General features: G+C 39.6%; 1 protein-coding gene across 1 annotated transcript in view; it reads right to left on the reverse strand.

The window, feature by feature from the left end:
• The window catches only part of PCSK1 (proprotein convertase subtilisin/kexin type 1), a 39,477-nt gene extending 31,254 nt beyond the window's left edge, over positions 1 to 8,223 (reverse strand). The window contains exons 1-3 of the mRNA XM_061188008.1: positions 8,044 to 8,223; positions 4,489 to 4,593; positions 1,097 to 1,207 (exon numbers count right to left, since the gene is read on the reverse strand). Of these exons, the coding sequence (XP_061043991.1) occupies positions 1,097 to 1,207; positions 4,489 to 4,593; positions 8,044 to 8,223 (396 nt within the window). The remainder of the gene's footprint in view (positions 1 to 1,096; positions 1,208 to 4,488; positions 4,594 to 8,043) is intronic.
• Positions 8,224 to 21,637: the final 13,414 nt, after the last annotated feature.

The raw sequence follows: 21,637 nt of genomic DNA on the forward strand, positions 1-21,637 counted from the left end.
AGGCTGGAACTACACACAGATTGTTGGCCAACGCCAGAGGAGAAGGACTCTCTGTCAGTCAGAAGAATAATCATAGAGTGTGGTTGTTAAGAGTATGGCCTCTGGAGCCATGAATTATGGCCCCTCCACTAAAATTACGTGATTTTGGCAAGTTATTCAACTTGCCAATGTCTCTGTCTCTTCATCTGTTAAATGGGTGTACTTACTATACCTACAACAAAATGTTGTGGGAGAACTAGATGAGTTAACTCATGTCAAACATTTAGAATAGTATTTGACACATAGCAAATGCACCAGTGTTAGCTAATGAGTCTCTTCTGCTGCAATGAGTAGGTATTGCCTAGGTTAAGAGAGTTTCAAGAGGAATTGATCTCCTTTCCCATCCATTATGCAACAAGGATGTCTAAGCCTTAGCTTATGGTTGTCATGAAAATTCATCTTTTATAATATTCTCAACAATAAACACTTCTATTAACATGTATTACTACGATAGAGGCTTAACATGAAAACAGAGGAGAGCACTCTGCAGGCAAGCAGGAACACTTACAGTTTCTCCACTCAGTGGCTACATTCCAACAAGGATTTGATAACTATCTTAAAGGTAGAACTGGTTCACAAGTCTAGACATCTGCAGATAGATGCCTTTTGTCTTTCCTTGTGTTCCTTCCTTTAGCCTAGTTCAGAAATTCTCACCTGTAAGCATGTAAGAATTGCCTCTCAGGGCTATATATACTGAATCATGTTCACTCTACTCTTTGGGTGATTTAAAGGGTTCTCAAGAGTAACTTTGATCAAATATGTTTTTTTGCCATGAGTACTGTTTTGGAACCCCTAACTTGCAAGACATAATTCTTCTGTACTTATTCCAGCGGAACTTAAGAAGACAAAAGGCAACAACCCTTCCTCTCATAGTAGCTAAAGATCTGTGTTTCAGACATCCTCACATAGTAAAACAGAAGATCCAGATCATGGAAGGTCCCATCAACCCTAATCTCTAGGTAACACAGCCTCTGCTGATTATCTATCATTAAAAAAATGTATTGTGCAGATATAACAAATAACCCAGGTCCTACACAGTCCTCCTGTAGGTACTTACCAAGTACCACTGCTGATTCCACATCGGATCATTGAAGAGATCTAGTGCTGAGTCTCTTAGAACTGAACGTTTACTTCTCTCTTTTTCATACTGTTGTTCAGCCCATAGCACCTACAAGGAGTTTTAGAGCAAAAAAATCAACAAATAGCCACCTCTGGTGTAACCATCTTCCCTCTAACTAGCTCTAGTACTCTCTCCATCAGAGTTCAGGCAGCTCCACAGTGCTTTCGTTTGACTATAGATCAAACTGGCAGCTCAGTGAGAAGAAGGGATTGCCCACTGGGGAGATGAACATTTCCTCTATTACAGCAAAATGTACCTTTAGGGGGAGGAGAAGCAGTCAGTGAAGTGATGATTCCCTCAAATTATTTACACTGTGATTACAGTGGAAGTAAAAGTTCAGCCTGCTTTCATCAGCAAATGGACCATGTTACTCACTTTTATATTGAGGTTCCAGGGTTCTGTGGCAGAAAACTTGTCCATTTTCATGGAATGAGTCAACAAGCTAAGAGATCCCAGAGACTGCTGTTATGTTGCTCTTACAGCTTAATTTCTCTTTCTTTATATACAAAAATAGAAATTGCAAATGTGACAAAAGACAAGAAAGGCGCTACGTCTTTGCAGATTTGAAGTTCTGCCTCCACTATTCTTCAACCTTCTGCTTAAGCGTATTTAATATGAGAAACAGATCCAGGGTGATGAATGAGCACTACTGACCATGCACACTTACCATTGATTTAGTTTCATGTATTATGCAAAGACACCTGACAGTACAAAAATTACCTTCCCCACATTTATAGCATAATCCTATTATACTTGAGGCCCTGAGAGGGTGAGGGGCTGCCTTGTGGTTATATTCATTATGAGATAATACCATGCTCTAATTTTGCTGAGCAACATGACTCTTTCCTACCCAAAACATATCCTCTCTTCTGTACACATGGTGATAGTCCGTGGTGTGATAGGATATTGTTAATGTGAGAATACTGAGTCAGATCCAAAAATAAAAACTGAAAAATAATTTGCAACTAAAGGATAAAACCATCCACTAAGACTGTCCTGAATTTCCAATTAGAAAATATACTGCAAACCTATTATAAACATTGGGAGGGACTTCAGATTTGGAAATCAGTCACTATAATTTATTTTTAAAGTGCCTGTATTTTCAAGCTTAAGTGTTTTGGCTTAAAATACCTCAAGGCTTGGAATATACTGCCTGTCTTCCGAGTTGGTCTTTGGGAACTGGCTGCTGGGGAACAAGTACTAATCTTTGAGGGAGAGAGTCACTTACAGTTGGAGATTTCATTAACAGACTTATAAAGATAGCTTATTGCTGCATTTCAGAGTGCTAATTTGAAAGAATATCATCCCTATCCAAAAAAAGGAGCAATAAAATGAAAATCAAAATCAATTTTTAAAAAATGGAATATAAGAGGAGGCACTCTGTCATCTGATCAGATTAACATCCAGTTGTTGGAAACAGTGTTATGATTAATGTCATTAACTCCAAATGCCATATTCATCTCTGTAAGAGCAGACCAAGTGGAACAGAGCAAATTAATGGTGTCCTTCTATTATGTATATAATAAGTATCATGTACTTAATTGTAAATAATCCTTTTGATTTGAAAAGGGAATTAAAAATCATCTAGTCTAACCTCCTACTGCAAGCTTCAGTGTGTTCTAGGGTTTCTCCTGAACTAAAGTTATTGTGGGGATAACTTTTCATAGGATTATATAGACTCCTTTTTTATGAAGTTATGCTGGAGAATAAATTCTTAGCTCTTCTTCATTATGTTTTGAGATTTCTCCCCCAAATCAATTATTAAGGAAATATCTAAAGAATAGAACTGGGCCATCTGTTCATTTTAGTGAGATACTTGAGTAATAGTAACAAGTCTGCTCCACTCTATCCAATTTCCTCCTATTAAGATGAGAAGGAAGGTCAGTTTGACTTTCTTGTGCATTAATGTCAGGCATGCATTTAGGCAGACAAGGAAATCTCTCTCTTGTTTTGCCCAAGGACTAAGCCTAGCCAGAGTGCTAGAAGTTGCCCTACTTTCAAAGCCCACATACAATTAGCCATCTGCCTTGCGACAGCGAAGAGAAGATTTCACTGGACAAGAAACGTTTAAAGTAATGTTCAGGGCCTCTGATTAGGTCTCTCACTTCTAGCCATTAACTTGGGTAAAAGCCAGCAATGGTTGTTTGTGAGCTGTGGTGTTGCTGTCTGTGGTCCTGATACAGCATTCTTGGTCTCGGTTTGGTTGCTTCTTTCATGTTTGAACACTGGTAACCCAGGCCCAGTGATTTCCTACTCTCATAATTTGTCTTCCTTTTCTTCTTCTTCTTTTTTAAATTTTATCAGTTGCATAAGAAATAAAATAGCAAATTATTTTACAGGGTTCACGAATTCCTGTACTTTCAACAGTTCTAGCACCTTTCTGTCACTTATACTTTTCTCTATGGGAGGTTGAAAGCATGTGTTTTATCTCTCACAAAGCTTCCAGAATTCTTTAGAATGTCCTAGACAACAGAAATCATGTACACAGATATCAGGCCAGCCAGGATAAGTTTTCACCAGTATGGCACATTCTTGAGAAAAGGCAACATCAAATTTCTATTTCATATCAACGTTCTATTGGTGTGTTTGCTGACCTTGAAAACAGACTTCAGAATCAAAAGGTACATTAGATATACATGAAATTGGCTCCACACTTTACCTATATTCATTCTAGACATTTCCTGCTGTTGCCTAATCATTGAATATGTATACAAACCAGGATAAAAAGAGATCAAATGCTTTGGATCAGACTATACAATACTTATAGAAACATTTGCCTCATGAAGACATGGATTTAAAGCTCCCTCAAAAGCACTAGTTCCCTACATAACCAAACCAGACAGAATGGCAGAATGTTTTTTCAGTTACACTGAAATGTTATTAAGAACAGGGTTTATGTATTATATTTCTTTGGCATCATCACATCGCATATCAAAGTGCTTGGTACATAATAGGCATATAATAAAAGTCTGTTGATTGATTGTACTGTCAAACGGTTCATCAGTGCTGCCACTTGATTCTCAATATTCATTTTCATGCTCTTAGACTGGATTTGTGAGCTAGTGTTTGTATATATAGTGTGTGTGTGTATATATATATATATATATATATATACTTTATATATATTTATACATATAAAATTTAGTCAACCAATTCAATCCGATCCAGTTATTATTATGTGCAATTATAACCCTATGGAAATAATAAGAAACACTACAGATTGTGTGAACACAATTTAAAAAATCACATTTGCTTTTGCTCTTGTTAGCAATCACAAAGAAGGCAGATAAGTCAGGTTACTGGTTTGAAGACAAATGCACAACACTTACACGATCATCATCAGATAATCTCTTAGTGATACGAAGGGCACTCCTTCGAGACCTCCGAGGATGGTTTTTATGTTTGAATAAGTAGTGATTTTCAAGTGAGCCAATCTATAAGAGAAAAAATTAAAATAAAAATCCTCTTTCCAAAGTAAGTATCTATAGGTTAGGTTGAAACACAGCTAACTTGGAGACAGGCAGCTTTTGTTAAATCCATTTCTTGTATTGAAGTTCACTTTTTTCTTCATGAGGAAGACACTGATAGATGCCTTCCCTCTCAGTGAGTTGAGTGAGGTGAGCTTCATGATATTACCACTTGGGCTCACAGCATACTTGGGAGGTGATGATGCTTCTGCTTCACATATTTCAGAGGAACTACATTTGCTTTTCTAGGTGATGTTATTGTGTAGATAGACATTTCTTAAAAAATATTCATTTTGTCAGATTTATTCTGTCAGAGAACAATAATTTGTGGAAGGCAGGCAAACCCTTTGGTACGATATATAGACAGTGCCACATTCAGCTAGAATAATTTGTTGTTATTATGAAATATAGCCATTGAATCCATAGTCATAATTATTATACTACTAGTAGTGACCATCTGACTTTCCAATAGTTCAAGGCTTTGAGGAAGAAGCCAGCATGGCACATTTAGGACAGGTGTTCCACCTTAGAGGGTGTAAACTTCTCTGGGTGACTATCAATATATTTGGTCCATTTAGAACTAAGTTCATTATTCTTTTAAGCTAGTTTCCCTATATTCAAAATAGTACTTAATTTGAACCTACCAAATTCTCTAGATGGCCTGTATGTTTTTAAACTGAGCCAAACAATTGACAATGGGTTATTTCAGAAGAACTACATTCTTTAAATTGGTGTTTCTTATCACCTAGAGAATTTTTTAATAGAGATGCTTAGGCCCTGCTCCAAGCCTGAACCTCAGGGTGTGAATCTGCTATAAGCTTTACATGGAGTTGGGGAGAGAGAATATTAGCCATAAGAAAAGATCACCAGTGCTTAGCTCTGTTTCTGCTATCAACTGGTTTTGCTTCTTGTCACCCCTGCCCCCAATCCTAGCTTCTGAGGCCTTAAGGAGCTCAAGACAGTGATGCTAGGTTAAGTGTAAACAAAGGAAGAAATAAGCAGAGCCAGGAAAGCACTATCAGTCTTTTACAAAGAATTATTATTTTAAAAACATTTATTAGTAATGCCATTTAACAGGAAATATGCATATGCAAATCACATGCAAGTATAGATAGGTTTTCCCACTATTTTCTAAAGCCTCTTGTGACTATGCCACCCCTTCCTCGAAGATCCTACCAAGAGTACTGATTTATTGTTATCTATTTATTTATTGAGACTTGTGATTTTGAAAGACAGTCCGCATAATGAACGGTCCGGGTTTGGATGTATGTCTGGGGCTAATAAGGTGAGAAAGTTAAGAGGGGTTTTTTTTTTTTTGATTTATTTACTTTTGGCTTTGTTGGGTCTTCGTTTCTGTGCGAGGGCTTTCTCTAGTTGCGGCAAGCGGGGGCCACTCTTCATCGCGGTGCGCGGGCCTCTCACTATCGCGGCCTCTCTTGTTGCGGAGCACAGGCTCCAGACGCGCAGGCTCAGTAGTTGTGGCTCACGGGCCTAGTTGCTCCGTGACATGTGGGATCTTCCCAGACCAAGGCTTGAACCCGTGTCCCCTGCATTGGCAGGCAGATTCTCAACCACTGCACCACCAGGGAAGCCCCAAGAGGGAGTTATTTTTTGCTCTCTCCTCCAATCTCCTTTCACACAATTACCAATGCTATTTAGCTGCCCAAAAGATTAAGTTCCCAGTTTTTTTTTTTTCCTCATAGGACACACAAGATTTCCATGATGCCCACAGTACCCACCCGTACAGTTCCGCCCACTACTCACTCTCTTTTAGATCCCAACAATGCCTTGCAGTTTCCAGACTTATAAGTAAGTCACTTTCTTTTTATCTCCCTGGTTTCCCACAAGCTGTTTTCTATGCCTGGAGTGCCTTCTCCAATGTCATCATGTTCTCCAGGGCAACCTTTGATTCTTCTTCCTAAACCTGTGCAAGTGTTTCCTCCTTGGGCTGTCTGCTTTCATCCCTCCCCAATTCCCTTCCATCCTCAATCCTTCAGTCAACAAGTATTGAGACTCCAGGAACAGCTTCTATTGCTATACCAATTGCTTGCAATTGCAGTCATTTGTTTCTAAACCAATCTCTAGACTCTTGATTCCTTGAAAGTTTATTTTCCTCCTATTATTCCTCACCCCCTAACATGGAGCCTAGCACAGAACAAAGACTGGGCAAAACCAAAAGTATGGGTCTGCTACTGGGACACGGAGAAGAGAATTCAATATGTGTATTGACTTTCCTGCTGGGGATTTCAGACAGTTTGGTCATGAAGTTGGAGAATGAAGCCTCTGGCAAGGAAAGGCACATCCCCCAGTGGATCTGGATCTATGGAATTGCCAACGCCCACACCCCATTACTCATCCATGACTTCAGCTGCATCTCTACCACCACCTCTAGAAAAAACGCGCCAAAATGTTTTACAACTCTTTCCTCCCTCCCACCCCCCGTTTCCATGCACAGCAACTTACAAGGCAAGGAATGAGGGCTTGATTCTGAGCCAAGGGAAAGGAAAGCTCAGATTAGAACTCACACCCTCTGCGGTGCACAGCTAAGGAGCCCCCTACATAATGCCTTAACGCCCCCCCACCCCCCAGCTGTCTATTAACCCAGGCCTTGCTTGGACGGGCAACAGTTTTTTTCACAAGATGAAACCCCTGGAAAGCTAATACGCATTTGGCTGGGGAACAAGAAAGAAAGAAATCCTTTCCCCAGTCACTTCGGCAGCTTGACCCTTCAGGGGGAACTGACCGAGCAAAGTTGTGAAGCTCGGACTTTGCAAGTTTCCATTGAGAATCCAGAGCTCGCGGTAGAGGCCCGGAGAGTTGGTCCCATGTCTTTCACCCACCTCATCTACCACTCCATAGCCCCCGAGCCCCCGGGTCGCGAGTCCCGGCCACTGACACTCTCCCAATGCCCTGGGCGTATCCTCGAAGGCTGCCGGTGAACATCTCCAAGCCTGCTTGACCCCTTGCATCAGGACTTGGATCTGATGCTGCCATATTGAAAAGAATGAAACAGCCAGCTCCTGACGCAGACCCGCTGAGTCTCAGGGGACAGAGCGCACTGCCTCTCCCCTGGGCACTGGTTGGTAAGAGCCTGCGTGCATCTCAAGTTCCGTGAACAAGCGTGGAGGGGTTTTTCTTCCATACCGCGCGGGAACGGATTTCAATTCCAGAGCGGACAACAGCAAGACTAAGCTGTACCCAGCTGCAGCGGCTTGGTTCTGCCTGGCTGCGCCCAGCCCAAACAATAAATAAGGCAAGCCGTCTCCAAGCGCGCCAGGGCCGAGAGCTGGAGAAGCTCGTGCTCTTCGCCACTGTGCTCAGGAGAGCGCAGCCTGGGATTCCCGCACGGGAGATTACGCTCCAGTCCCGCCAGCCCCCTCGAGCCCCGGAAAGTTTTCTGAAAGTGCAAACTCTTACCTGACCCAAAAGGTCATAGCCCAGCTCCTCGGCTATCGCTGAGGCTGCCTCCGGTCCCCCGGGGATCTCCGCCGCCCATTCATTCACAAACTGCCTCTTCGCTTTTACATTATTCAATGCACACCAAGCGCAAAAGAGAGCGAAAGCAGTACACTGCAGAGTCCAGGCTCTTGGCTCCATGGCTCTCCCACTCGCTCGCACACGAGTGGGAAGGAGAGGGGGGATGAGAAGCAAGATAGAAAAGCCAGAAAGGATCGCCCCTTCCACCCTCCGGCTCTGGACCACTTCTCGCTCGCGGTTGTTCTGCGACAAGACAGAGAGACGCGCCGGAGAGGCTGGGTGGCGGCGAGCGCTCAGTGCAGCGCTTCGGTCTCCCGGTCTCCCGGTCTCCCGGTCTCCCGGTCTCCCGGTCTCCCGGTCTCCCGGCAGAGTGGAGCCCCAGCCCTTCCGAGTCGGAATGGAAATCAGTGTTTACACGTCAAATCTACGAAAGCCATCTCTTGACGTCAGATCTACCTGGACTAAGAGCTGGATGGTATTCCCAGCGGGATGAAGAAGCGGCTAAAATAAGCAGCAGAGAAGAAAAGGAAGGAAACGTTTGCTCGTATCGGTTAAGTCTGCTCCCGTTCTGATTGTAAATTCTGTAGCCGTGAGAAACACCTTCACTTCTCAAAGAGAAGTGCCCCATTTGAATATAACTACAAGGAATCAAAGATCTGGAGTGCAGCAGACTTTCCTTCCCTTCTGTCCGTTTTCTTATCTTTACTTGATTATCTTGTGTAAGAGGAGAAGGGAGGGAGGAGGATTCTTATAACGGCCCTGTGGATATTGGCACCTGCTGTGAAGAACAGGGCTTTTCAGTCTTTCAAATCGGACAGAGGCTGGGAGGGCAGAGAGAAGAAGGGAAGCTTCTACTGCCCGGATTCTAACCTAAATCGCCTGGGAAAATGAGCACTTCTGGAAGACAATGCTAAAGCAATACTTTTAAAAACGTATTTTTAACCATTCAAACCACCTTAGTTAACAAGTTTACATTCTTCTCTCCTCTGTTTCTCAACCTCAGTAAAACAATATCTAAAATTCTATCCCAGATATTGCAGGACCCACTATCACCCACTTTACAGTCCTTATCAGAAAAAATGATTAATCTCGTGATTTTAAAATTTTGTTTATTTTTATTCACATGATTTTTAAAAACAGAAAATTATTTCCTTTATTTATAAAAAAAGGGAGTGTAGGGACCCGAGTGCTGTTGTGTTGACTCAGGGAGAGAAAGAGCAGGTTTCATTAGCTCTGAACTTTCCATTCTTCCTTCAGTAGAGCTCTTCACTTTGGTGTTGAACTGAAGCTATGCCATTACTTTCCCATAAAATGCACAATTTCTTTTTGTGGAAGAGTGTTTTCCCGTGGAAAGAGAATAAGCAGACATCTAAATGATTCTCCCCGCCACCCCCCCTCCCCCCCGATCCCAGAACAGGGAAATGGGTACAGTGCACTGTGGCTGAACCTCTTCTGATCCTGAGGGGTTGAACCTGGCGGGAAATGCCAGGATCTCCATTCAGCACCGAGGAATGGACAGCGCCACAAGCGCTGGTTGCTGGAGCTGCCCTTCTGAGCTCCAAAAACTGCCGTCCTCCCGCAACCGCCTAGAACCAAACTGTTTCTCTTTTGACTGGTGCCTTTCCTCTCTTTAAAATGGAAAAATAAGAAATTGACCTCAAGGGAGAAGTACGGTTAGGTGATGATCGTGACTACTTGCGTCGGAGTTCGCGGGAAAGCGACGGTCTCAGCCCAAAAGTAAAATAGCAGGGGATTCAAAGTCTTGCCTGCGAAAGGTCTTTTTCTTTTTTTAATCTCCCAGCCGCCGGGGGGCGCAGCCTATTCTAAAAGAAGAAAAGAGATAAGAGTGGAAGAAAGCATACGAGCTTGTGGAGAAAGGAAGCAAGAGATAACTCTTTACCGGAAGCAAATGAGATGGAGGCTCGGTGGAGGATAAGGCTGAGAAATGCATTTGCCTCCATGTTTCCAGAAATGTGGAGTAGATTGATAATTTCTTTAAACCTAAAGCTTCTTAACAAAAACAAATTCCAACGTTAATAAGCCATGTGGTGCAGTTAAGTCTATTACTATAATGTAACTCTCACATGAGGTGCTGTAGAATGGGCTCAGATTGATAGTTCTTCTGTCAGCTCTGTAAATTCACATGTGTGAATGTTGATGGCTGGGTGAACTGTCTTCTTTTCTCTTCGTGCCTCAGCCTGAGTTGTGGCCTCAAGCTCTCTAGGGTGTTTCATTCTCACAACAGACAGATGCTAACTGTGTGCTAGCAAAGCAAAAGAAACTTGTGACAAATATTTAATAATGGTGTTTCATTATTAAATATTTTTAAATACTTAATATTATTTATTTAATAAATATTTAATATTATTTAATAAATATTATTAAATATTTACTGTCAGTTTGACGGTTCAAGTAAATCGTTAGCGAGGTCAATGTCTCAGTAATGAAGAATTTGTCTTAAATGGAGTACCCTACACACCTGGAATAAACATTTGGTTGATATATTTAATAGGGCAAACTAAATTCTCACAGTAAAAAGATGGTATTCCCATCCAAACTATATACTGTATATATATATCAGTAATTTATTTTGAAATTCTCTGAATCTTATCTGATGGACCTTATTTGCCACAGTTTCTCGGATGCAGAAGAAATGAGTGTTTACCAAGGCTGGAGGGTGCAAATAGATGTAAAATTCATCCTAACTTTGTCCTATCAAGGGCTAGTCTTATCCTGCTATGTGGATGATAGTAATAACCTCCAGGCCCATCACTGTCATATTTTATATCATGAATTAGAAGAGCCAATTATCACCCTTAAGTTGGTTTTAATAGCATTTGATTCATCTGATTAATTTATGTAGAAAACAGGATAATTCAGAAACCAAGGAGGACTGTGTTTCTATTACGAATTATTAAGTAAGTGTCATGCCTTTCATGACTGCTCCCAGCTGCCCAGTGATACAGTTAATCATTTATTAGGTTTTCTTGGAAAGTAATAAGAGCAAGGCTATTATGAACAGGAAATAAGAATATGTTCAGAGATGACCGTATCTCTTCAGTCTTAGAAAACAAAATGTTTAACCCTTTTGTTACAGTGCAATAAACTATGTACACTAAAGTGCACAAAACCAGGTGCTCAAGGATTTATCACAGAGTGAACGCTATGTAACCATTCAGGTCAAGAAAAAGAGCATTGCTAGCCCTCCAGAATAATATTCCAGGTTTTTTTTCAAGAGGCATAGGAGAAGGAGTGAGGAAATAACTTAGGTTTAACATTTTCCAATTGTTATGTAGACTTACCTGTTTTCTTTGGGTAATAGTAACTATATATTAAGACAAATATATAATTAATTATTCTGTATACTAGAAGATATTTGGTAACGGAACATATTATAAAGGGAAGTCTACCTATAGCAGTGTTCCCTCAAATAGAAAATTACAATGTTTGTATGCCACACTGGGGTAAAACTGGAGGAAATTTGGGAACATCTGTATGGTACTTAGTAAAGATATTCATTACATGTTTTTATATGATACAGTTTTGACAAGAAAATAAAATACAATATTTGGAGCAATATATTAAAATTGAATATAGATAACATTAGATTGAGAACTGTGAATATACTTCCATCAATATAACTTTTTATCTCAGGTTTTATGCTTGAAAGCCTATATACCATTTCTAATGAAAACATTTTAATGTAAGTCTTTTTGAATTGTTGATGGTTGCTGTCAATGAAAAAATAATTTTGTTCAAGAGAATAAAAATTTTGAAACAAGTTTTACAACCATTAAACAATTTGCAACATTTGATTTTAAATATAACAACTCTTCCTTTTAGCTCCTCGCCAAATTTACCATTGGAATTTCATAAGAGGATGCTATAGATTTAGAATTTAACTAAACTTTATATGTCAAGTATTACAAAATCATTTTTCTAAATTGAAAAATACACATACATTTTAGAGATGTTACCATGCACCTACTTTGCCACAAATGGATAAAAGTATTTAATGTATGGGAAGACTGATATTGGGGTCATCACCTAAAGATACACCTGCCAAAAACCTCTTTCTTTCTCATTGTCTATCCTCCCATGGCCAAATTTTGGTGGGCATGCTATGCTAGTGAAGCACTTAAGACCTGAACTTCTCCAACATATCTACAGATCCTTCTTCTAACATGAAAACGGACATGCTTGCAGCAAGTTGCTGAAGTTGATACCAAGATGATAGACACTTGGCTTGGTTGAGCTCAATGTCTTGAGGCCAGACTAATGAGTGCTAGGTGTCACTCACTAATCATGATTGACTAATTGCCAACCTGGTTGGGTCTTCTTCCCAGGAGCCCAGGATCAAGCTACTTGCCTGGCCTTCCCAAAGGATAACAAGACCGAATATCTTGAGGGACATCTATAATTCTACCAGCTGGAAAGCCCTAATCTATAGAAATGAAGGTAAGAGAAAAATAAAGCAAAGTCAGTATACTGAAAGGCTCTGGAGTGGATGGATAATTATAAAGGACTTCTGTTGAATGAACTAGACAAACACTTAAAGTCTTGAATTTAATATAGATTTGGATTATTAAAATTGAAGAAATGAGTGCTATTAATTCTGATTATTGAACTTGACTCGTCACTTCTAATGAAAGTGGATAATTAAATGTAGTCATATACAAGTATTTATTAACAATTTTTCTTACCTTAGAACAGGTTCCTTAAAAATATGCATTTACTGAGTAAGTTTTGGAGTATGGCTGCTTCTGTTTCCAGGCAATGCTCCTGCTTCCTCTATGCGCTCAACCACTGCCATTTTCATATGGAAAACACAGTACATAACTGCTTTCTTTGTTCCTGAAGTGTATTTTTTTTAATGAAAATTATAGACTCTCAGTATCAAAAAGTAACCTTAACAGTTATCTAGTTCCTTGCTTCTCAAAGTGTGGTCCATATACCACATGATAGGCATCACTTTGGAGCTTGTTAGAAATTTAGTCTCTCAGCTCCCACCCCAAAACTACTGACTCAGAATCAGTTTTTCTAATTAGTCCATGTCGATTCACATGCAATTAAAGTTTGAGAAGCATTGATCTAGTTAACACGTCCCTAAATACATGACACTCCTCAGGAATAGTCCTTTTCACCATTGAGAATGATGTTAGCTGTGGGTTTGCGATTTATGGCCTTTATTATGTTGAGTTAAGTTCCTTCTATTCCCACTTCTGGAGAGCTTTTATCATAAATGGTGTTGAATTTTGTCAGAAGCTTTTTCTGCATCTATTGAGATGATCATATGGTGTTTATTCTTCAGTTTGTTAATGTGGTGTATCACACTGATTGATTTGCATATATTGAAGAATCCTTGCATCCCTGGGATAAATCCCACTTGATCATGGTGTATGATCCTTTTAATGTATTGCCAGATTCATTTTGCTAGTATTTCGTTGAGTATTTTTGCATCTATATTCATCAGTGATATTGGTCTGTAATTTTTGTGTGTGTGTGATATCTTTGTCTGGTTTTGGTGTCACGGTGATGGTGGCCTCATAGAATGAGCTTGAGAGTGTTCCTTCCTCTGCAATTTTTGGGAAGAGTTTCAGAATGATAGGAGTTAACTCTTCTCTAAATGTTTGATAGGATTCGCCTGTGAAGCCATCTGGTCCTGCACTTTTGTTTGCTGTAAGTTTTTTAATCACTGTTTCAGTTTCAGTACTTGTGATCGGTCTGTTCATATTTTCTCTTTCTTCCTGGTTCAGTCTTGGAAGAGTGTATCTTTCTAAGAATTTGTCCATTTCTTCTAGATGGTCCTTTTTTTTTGGCATATAGTTGCTTGTAGTAGTCTCTTATGATCCTTTGTATTTCTGTGGTGTCAGTCGTAACTTCTTTTTCATTTCTAATTTTATTGATTTGAGTGGATAAAGAAGATGTGGTATATATATATGATGAAATATTACTCAGCTATAAAAAGGAATGAAATAATGCCATTTGCAGCAACATGGATGGACCTAGAGATTATCATACTAAGTGAAGTAAGTCAGACACAGAAAGACAAATATCATATGATATCACTCATATGTGGAGTCTAATAAAAAAGTAAAGATCCAAATGAACTTATTTACAAAACAGAAACAGACTACAGATATTGAGAACAATCTTATGGTTACCAAAGTGGAAACGTCGAAGGGGGGAGGGATAAATCAAGAGCTTTGGTGAACACACACACACTACTATGTATAAGATAGATAACCAACAAGGGCCTACTGTATAGCACAGGGAACTCTACTCAATATTATGTGATAACCTATATGAGAAAAGAATCTAAAATAGAATGAATATATGTATATGTATAACTGAATCACTTTGCTGTACACCTGAAACTAACACAACATTGTAAGTCAACTCTACTCCAATAAAATTAAAATGTTTAAGAAAAGGAATATTTCTATCAAGTGGTTAGGTAATTCAAGGTCTCCCAAAACAGCCCATTCTTTGGTTTGGGTTGGCTCAAATAGTTACAAAGCCCTTCCTTATAATGACATAAATCTTCCCTCATTATCTGCCTCTAGTCATGCTAACTTTGCCCTATAGTACCACACTGATAGGTCTCAAGCTCTTTTCTTTATGACAGCTCTTCTGACCTGGAAGACAGATTATTATGTCTTGTCTAAGTTTTTTCTACTCTAGGTTAAACATCCCCAGTCTTTTTAATGATTTTGCATCCTGGTTACTCTTGTCTGAACAGGGTCTTTTTAACATATTTTTAAAAATATGGCACCCAGAATTAAATGTAATATAGTTGGCCAAACCTGTGTTGATTAGAGCAAGAATTTTATCTCTTTTTGGAAACTATCCTTTTGCCACTGTAGCCTAAAACTGAGTTAGCTTTACTTTTTTCATATTGAACAAATAGTTTACTAGAATCTCTATTTGTAGTCACATGTGCCACTATTAAGTTACATTTCTACCCTGGTTTGCACAGTTTTTATGTTTTTGTTATCTGTGTATATAGAGGCAGGGGGTTAAGTGTTTTCCTTGTTGAGTTTCAGCCTCTCAGGATGTTTGGAATCTTGATTTTTTCATCCATTGATTTGCTCCTAGCTCTATGCTATATACAAATGTAGTCAACTTTCCATTAGTATCTTCATTCAAGTTATTAATAAAAAGATGTTAATTAATTAATTAAAAGAAGGAGAAAAGATAGAACCATTAGAAACTTCCCTACAAGTTAATTGATTTAATAATCATTATGCTTTAGAATCAGTTACAAATTTATCTTGCCGGTGACTGTTTAAAAGGAAAGCAAAAAGACCTTGTCACATGATATGCAGAAGTCCAGATATATAGTGGCTATAGGACTGACTCTATGTCATGCTGGGTGTCAGTGATCAAAATTTATTTTGTGAGTAATAAAAACCAAAAATTTAATAATTTGTTCTGAAATTGATGGTAGTCCACTGATCTGGTTCGTAGAACTTACTTCTTTTTCATTCTTGGAACTGAGAATTTTTGACTCTCTCGTCTTTCAGTACTGATCTTTATTCTGCTTTCTGATATTCCTCAGTGATCTTTGACACTGGTTCAGGTGTCTCCCTTTTAAAATAAATTTATTCTTAATTGAAGTTTACCCGTATTATCTGTCCCCGCCCCTTGAATTAGTCCCAAGTAGTAGTGGTATAAACAGAATCATCTGATACATGTAACATTTTTGTCTATCAAAACAAGTCATCTTGGATGAATCAAAATTATTTTGGTTTCAAAAGACAAAGAGCTGTATCCTAACTAAAACAAGCTTAAACAAGAAAAAGGAAATACATTGGCTTATGTTATTAAAGCTTGAAAAAAGAAAGATAGAACTGGCCCAGGAGACTGGAATCAGAGACTTAAACAGCATTATTGAGTGTCCTCCCCGCCCCCTCTCTCCTCACTTCTCAGCTTCTACATCTTCTTAGCTCTCGTTTCTCAGGCTTTTCCAAAGGGTAAAATACACAACTGTTGGTACTTCTGGGATCACAGCTTTCCAGTTCATAAACCAAGGAGAAAAAGAGGACCTCCTTTCCATCCTCAACATGAAAGTCCCAGAGCAAAACTCTGGGTGCTAGGTAGGTTTGGGTGATATGTTTGCCCTGGGCCAATCACAGTGGCCAGGAAGTTTTAGTGTTGTGATTGGCCAGATGTAGGCCATGTGGCCAACGTTGTATTTGAAAGTGGGAGGAGGGTATTAGCTTTACTACGACTTGTAGCCGCATCATTATTTCAGTGTTTTCAGTAAGGAAAGAGCAATTCCCCAAAGGAAGGGTGAAGTGGAGGTCCCTATAATAAAGGAAGAAAAAGTGTTTAGAAACAAAAGGAAGTTCCCATAATAAAAGGAGAAAAAGTGTTTAGAAACATAAACAATCACCATGCCCTTCAGTAGGCAGAAAGCAAGTAAAGAATAGTCTTTGACAATTCATATTTTCCCATTCTGCGTATTATCTGTCCTGTGATTGATGCATTTAAGCATCATTCAACATTTAAAAGCAAATATCAATGTTGAATTAGTTAATTTAGACAAAATAATATAAATATAGCATGTGATAAATTTAAATCCTTAAAAATTGTTTAAAGAAGACTTAGGGGTAAGGTTATAAAAACAAGATAATATCTTTCCTAACTTTTCACCTTGAAAGTTTAGATTTACAAAAGGTTACAAAAACAGTACATAGAACTCTTATGTACCCTTCACTCAGCTTTCCCATCTTATGTATCTATAGTACAATTAGCTAAACCAAGACATTAACATTGATACAATACTATTAACTATTCTACAGAACTTCTTCAAATTTTCTCATGATTAGATTGGAATTATGCATTTTTTGGTAGGAAGTGATGTTATGTCATTTTCATTCCTGGTATCAGGAGGTACAGATATCCACATGTCTAATTACTAGTGATGCTATCTCTGATCACTTGAGTAAAGTGGCACTGGCCATGTTATCCTCCACGATAAAGTTACTATTTGAGAAAGACTATTTCAATGCAAAAATAATTGTTGAAGTCATGATAAAAAGAACCAAAGTAAATTAATAATATCCAAATTTATTTTTTTTAGAAAATAAAAATAATTTCACTTCCACGGACACTTGTACTTATGATCCTCGTTATTTATTTTTCCACATTCCAGGAGATTGCTTTTCAGCCTTACTGATTGTATTTCTTGCTTGTCATGTCTGAGATCAGGGTTGGCCCACTCTTATAACCACAATTAGAGACAATAGTTTGAGGCCTGCTTTTCCTTACCGGTTTACAGCAGCTTCAGTGCAATCCTTCCTGGATTACATTTGTTTAAACAATAAGCAGATTAATTCCAGCATTCACTGGAGGGCGATGAGAAGCAAAGGAAAAGTTAGGTTCAGTCCATTGTTGTTTATCCCTCACTGGCCCTGCTAGAAAGAAAGCCTGAGGATGACCAATCCTAAAGCTGATGCTGGGGGATGGAGGAGGGTCTTAAATTGCCACCCTAGCACAGATGCCTCAGTTCTCAGCTGCTCTCCTGGGCCTCTTTGACCACCGCTCTCTGACTGGAAAGAGAAAGCAAATCTGTGAAAGCAGAATCAGTCCATAGCACATTACTTTAAAATTCTGAACTGGTTTCTGATGCTCAAGCTCAGGAGATGTCTAATGCAAATAGAGTTTTCTGGCTTCTTTTAAAAACTAGCAAATATGGGTCTGAATTCCCACCATTCTCAGACACTGAGACAAAGTGTCAATTTCTGCCATTACGTTTACCCCCGCGTTTGTTTTCTTATGATAGAGTTCAGGTATCCTTAACTGTATCGAAAGTGGGAAAACAAAGCACAGCAGAAGGAATCAAGTATTTAAAGACGACTTTCTCTTATGCCTGACTTACTCGTTCAGCTATGGTATCTGCCTATCTCCTCTGAGCATTTGTGTCTGCAACCTTTTCCCTGGAGCCTCCTGAAGACTCTTTCCTGTATTGTCCAGAACTGGCCACACTGCAGCCATAGCTGTTTACTCACAACAAGAAAGAGGCAAAGGACAGCAGGTCCAGTAGCTTAAGAAAACGTGTAATTGGCCAGGTCTGGGTTGTTACATCCCAGGAAGAAACTAATAGGTGGCAAGAGTTCATTCCCAGCCCATGAACTTGGGAAAGAGATGGACTTGTGGGTGGGTGTGTTGTTGGGGATGGAGGTGGAAGGTATGTTAGCAAGGTGAAGGGGTCAATTCAAGGCTGCTCATGGGTTTCTGACTCTCCAGCCCAGGTTAATCAGGATTCTAGGGTGGGGTCACACCTACACATGGGGAAATGTGGGGTTTGGCACTGGGAAAGCTGGGGAAAAATGGGCATGAGAAAGTGTTTTGTGGGGTGTCGTGGCTGGTGATCCAGTTTCTCCTTCCTGGTACTCTATTGCTAGAGAAAGCAGAAGCAGGGCCTTTAATTTTATTTGCAAGGCTAGTTGAGAGTTGACTGGAAAACTGACACCATTTGACAGACTGGCCCCAAACTCTACATGGTCACTGTTTTGAAAAGCAATAAGCACAGAGGTAAGAACAGGCTCTGGAGCAGACTGCCTGGGTTTGAATCCCAGTTCTGCCACTTATTAGCTGGTGATGTTTGGGCATGTTTTCGACCCTTCTGTGCTTTAGTTTCTTCATTTGTAAAAAGGGCTATAATAGTAACTCACCTGATGCAGTTATATGATATACCTAGTGCAAGTAAATGATAGTTATTTTTATTGAGAAACCAGCACTTTGGATATATCACAGTTTTTTTTGTTTGTTTGTTTGTTTTTTTTAAAGACACCAATTGTACTTGAATATTTGTTATTATTATTTTTTAAATTTATTTATTTATTTTTGGCTGTGTTGGGTCTTCGTTTCTGTGCGAGGGCTTTCTCTAGTTGTGGCAAGCGGGGGCCACTCTTCATCGCGGTGCGCGGGCCTCTCACTATCGTGGCCTCTCTTGTTGCGGAGCACAGCCTCCAGACGCGCAGGCTCAGTAGTTGTGGCTCACGGGTCTAGTTGCTCCGCGGCATGTGGGATCTTCCCAGACCAGGGCTCGAACCCGTGTTCCCTGGCATTAGCAGGCAGATTCTCAACCACTGCGCCACCAAGGAAGCCCCCACAGTTTGTTATAAAAGTGTCTTTTCAATGGGGAGGAGGTTGCGTGGGTGTGGAAGCACACTGGTTGTGTGATTTCAGTGCTTAAACCTGCCGGGCTCGGGCACCCAATTCGCACGTCACTCTCTCCTCTGTTCCTACTCACTGGTTTCCAGTGTGCTCCCCTCCCTCTTCTATTTCTTTCTATCATAGTCTTGCATATTCTCAGTAGATTTTTCCCATAATCCTGTTGAGAGAAGCAAGACAGATTTGATTAACTCTACTCCACTGAGATGTAGAAGAGTGAGGTAATTTACCTTGGGCTCATGCAGCTGACATCACACATTTGACTTTGGGTACCAGCTCCTTCCTCTCTGAGCACTTGGCATTTGATTTCATGGTGGAGAATAAACAGTCACTGAGTTAAGGGTATTGGGAGGAACTAGAAAGTTTCTCCTCTAAACACAGTCTCTAAAAATGGCACTTTAAAAAAATGAGGTACTATGTTGACTTGATCTGTTAAGTATGATGAAAATGTATTGTGTGAAAGCTTGAGCCAGTGTATTCTACAGTCAATATCAGGAGTAGTGGTCAGATTTTGAGGCACACAGAGAAAACAGTCAAAGGGGCACCTTTTTAAAAACTTTACTTCACCCCTCCACCTTGTCCTCCTGCTATTAGAACCAACCTATGATTCTACTTGTGTGATTGAATAGTAACAAAATTACTTCATTTCTATTTTCTAACTTCATGTGGGAAGATTTAGATCTGGCCCACGTGCACCATGATTACAGGAGTATAATGATAACTGGCATTTATATGGTACCTTATACTCTTGATAAGGAGTTAACATCTACTAGCTTCTCACTACACCAATACCACCAATCCCATTTTACAGACAAGTAACCTAAGTCATAGGCAGGTGAGGCCACCAGAGTTTGCATAATTAATCTGATAGAGCTAAAATGAGAACTCGGGCGTGCAGTACTTCTATCTTCCTTTGCATGGAATATTTTGATGTTTAATAGTTTGAGCAGTTGAGGATATGAGTCCTCTTACTTAAACTGAAACTTCAGCTTCCTCATCTGTGCAGTAGGGGAAATAATACTGACTACTCTTTATAAGAACTGAAGGTGACTCAATCATGTAAATCGCTTAGAACAGGGGTTGATGCAGCATGGTAAGTGCTCAGTAAAGGCTGCCTGTCATGACTGCTGGTCTGTCCTCTCTGGTCATTTTCTTGGCCTTGAATCAAAGAGAACTGCCCATGGTTTGAGAGTAATCCTAGAAACACTATGTCCCTAGGTTTGTATTATCTTAAAATATTATTACCCTTTGCTGCTTTGGCAAGACTGGGAGCTCGAAAAATAAATGCGTTAAATTGGACAGCATCCCTGGCATTAGTACCAGGCATATTTTAGGCCAGTAATTTTCAAACGGTTTATTTTACATAAAGCTCACCTGGGGTGCTTGTTTAAAATGCAAATTGCTAAGCACCCCTCCTCCCATTCTGATTCTTGGAGAGTGTGGGGTGTAGGAATCTGCAAACTTTAACAAATACCCTTGGAGGTCATAAGAAACTCTGAAAGGCCCTTAACCAGTGTTGACTCCCACCCTGCTGTTCCTTCTCCTGCTCCTCTTCCTTCTGTTCCTTTTTTGTTTTTGTCATTGTGATCATCACCCTCTTCATCCCCTTGTCTTCTCTATCTTCTCATTTCTTTCTTCTTTTTTTTTAGCCTTTCAAATAGACTGCCTGAGGTTATTTTCCACTGTTAAGCTAGCTATATTATTATCTCTTTAGAGAAAATGCCACTGAACCTGGGGGAAAAATACAGAGTAATTACTCAAAGGGAAAAATATATATATATATAACTTCCCTGGAGCCAATTAGGCAGACAATTATTTAGTTGAAGTGATCATTTTGCTCTCACGTCGCTGTAGGGCTCTGGCCCTCTCACAAAGAGTAAAATAGCCCATGTTTGTTTCCGGAGTTTATTAATGTTAGAACCAAATTTAATGCCCTGACAGTAGTTTTAAAGTCTTTCCTATTAAGATGCATAACTAGGTATAGGATTATTATCCATACAATCCAGTAGGAATCTTACTTATATTGATATTTTTGCTTCAAATCAGCCAGGCATTCCAAGAAATATGTTCTTGGTCCTCTCTCCCCATCCCAACTCCCACCTTATTGAACCTTATTGCTGAGAAACCAGAAAAGAGAGCCAAGGGCCAACTATAAACCACTTAAACGAACAAAGTTTGGTCACCTATTGGGATACTATATCTGTACAGCTTCAAAGAAAGTAGATATTTAGCGCTTACCAACTTTTAAAGAAATATAAATAGCTAATCCAAAGCATGAGTTTCAAAGTGTTTTTAGCCCAAATTATAGATGTGATTATCAGTGGTTGTCAGTTCTTGCTGCACATTTGGG

The sequence above is a fragment of the Eubalaena glacialis genome, chromosome 4, assembly GCF_028564815.1.
Source record: "Eubalaena glacialis isolate mEubGla1 chromosome 4, mEubGla1.1.hap2.+ XY, whole genome shotgun sequence".
Lineage (NCBI taxonomy): Eukaryota > Metazoa > Chordata > Mammalia > Artiodactyla > Balaenidae > Eubalaena > Eubalaena glacialis.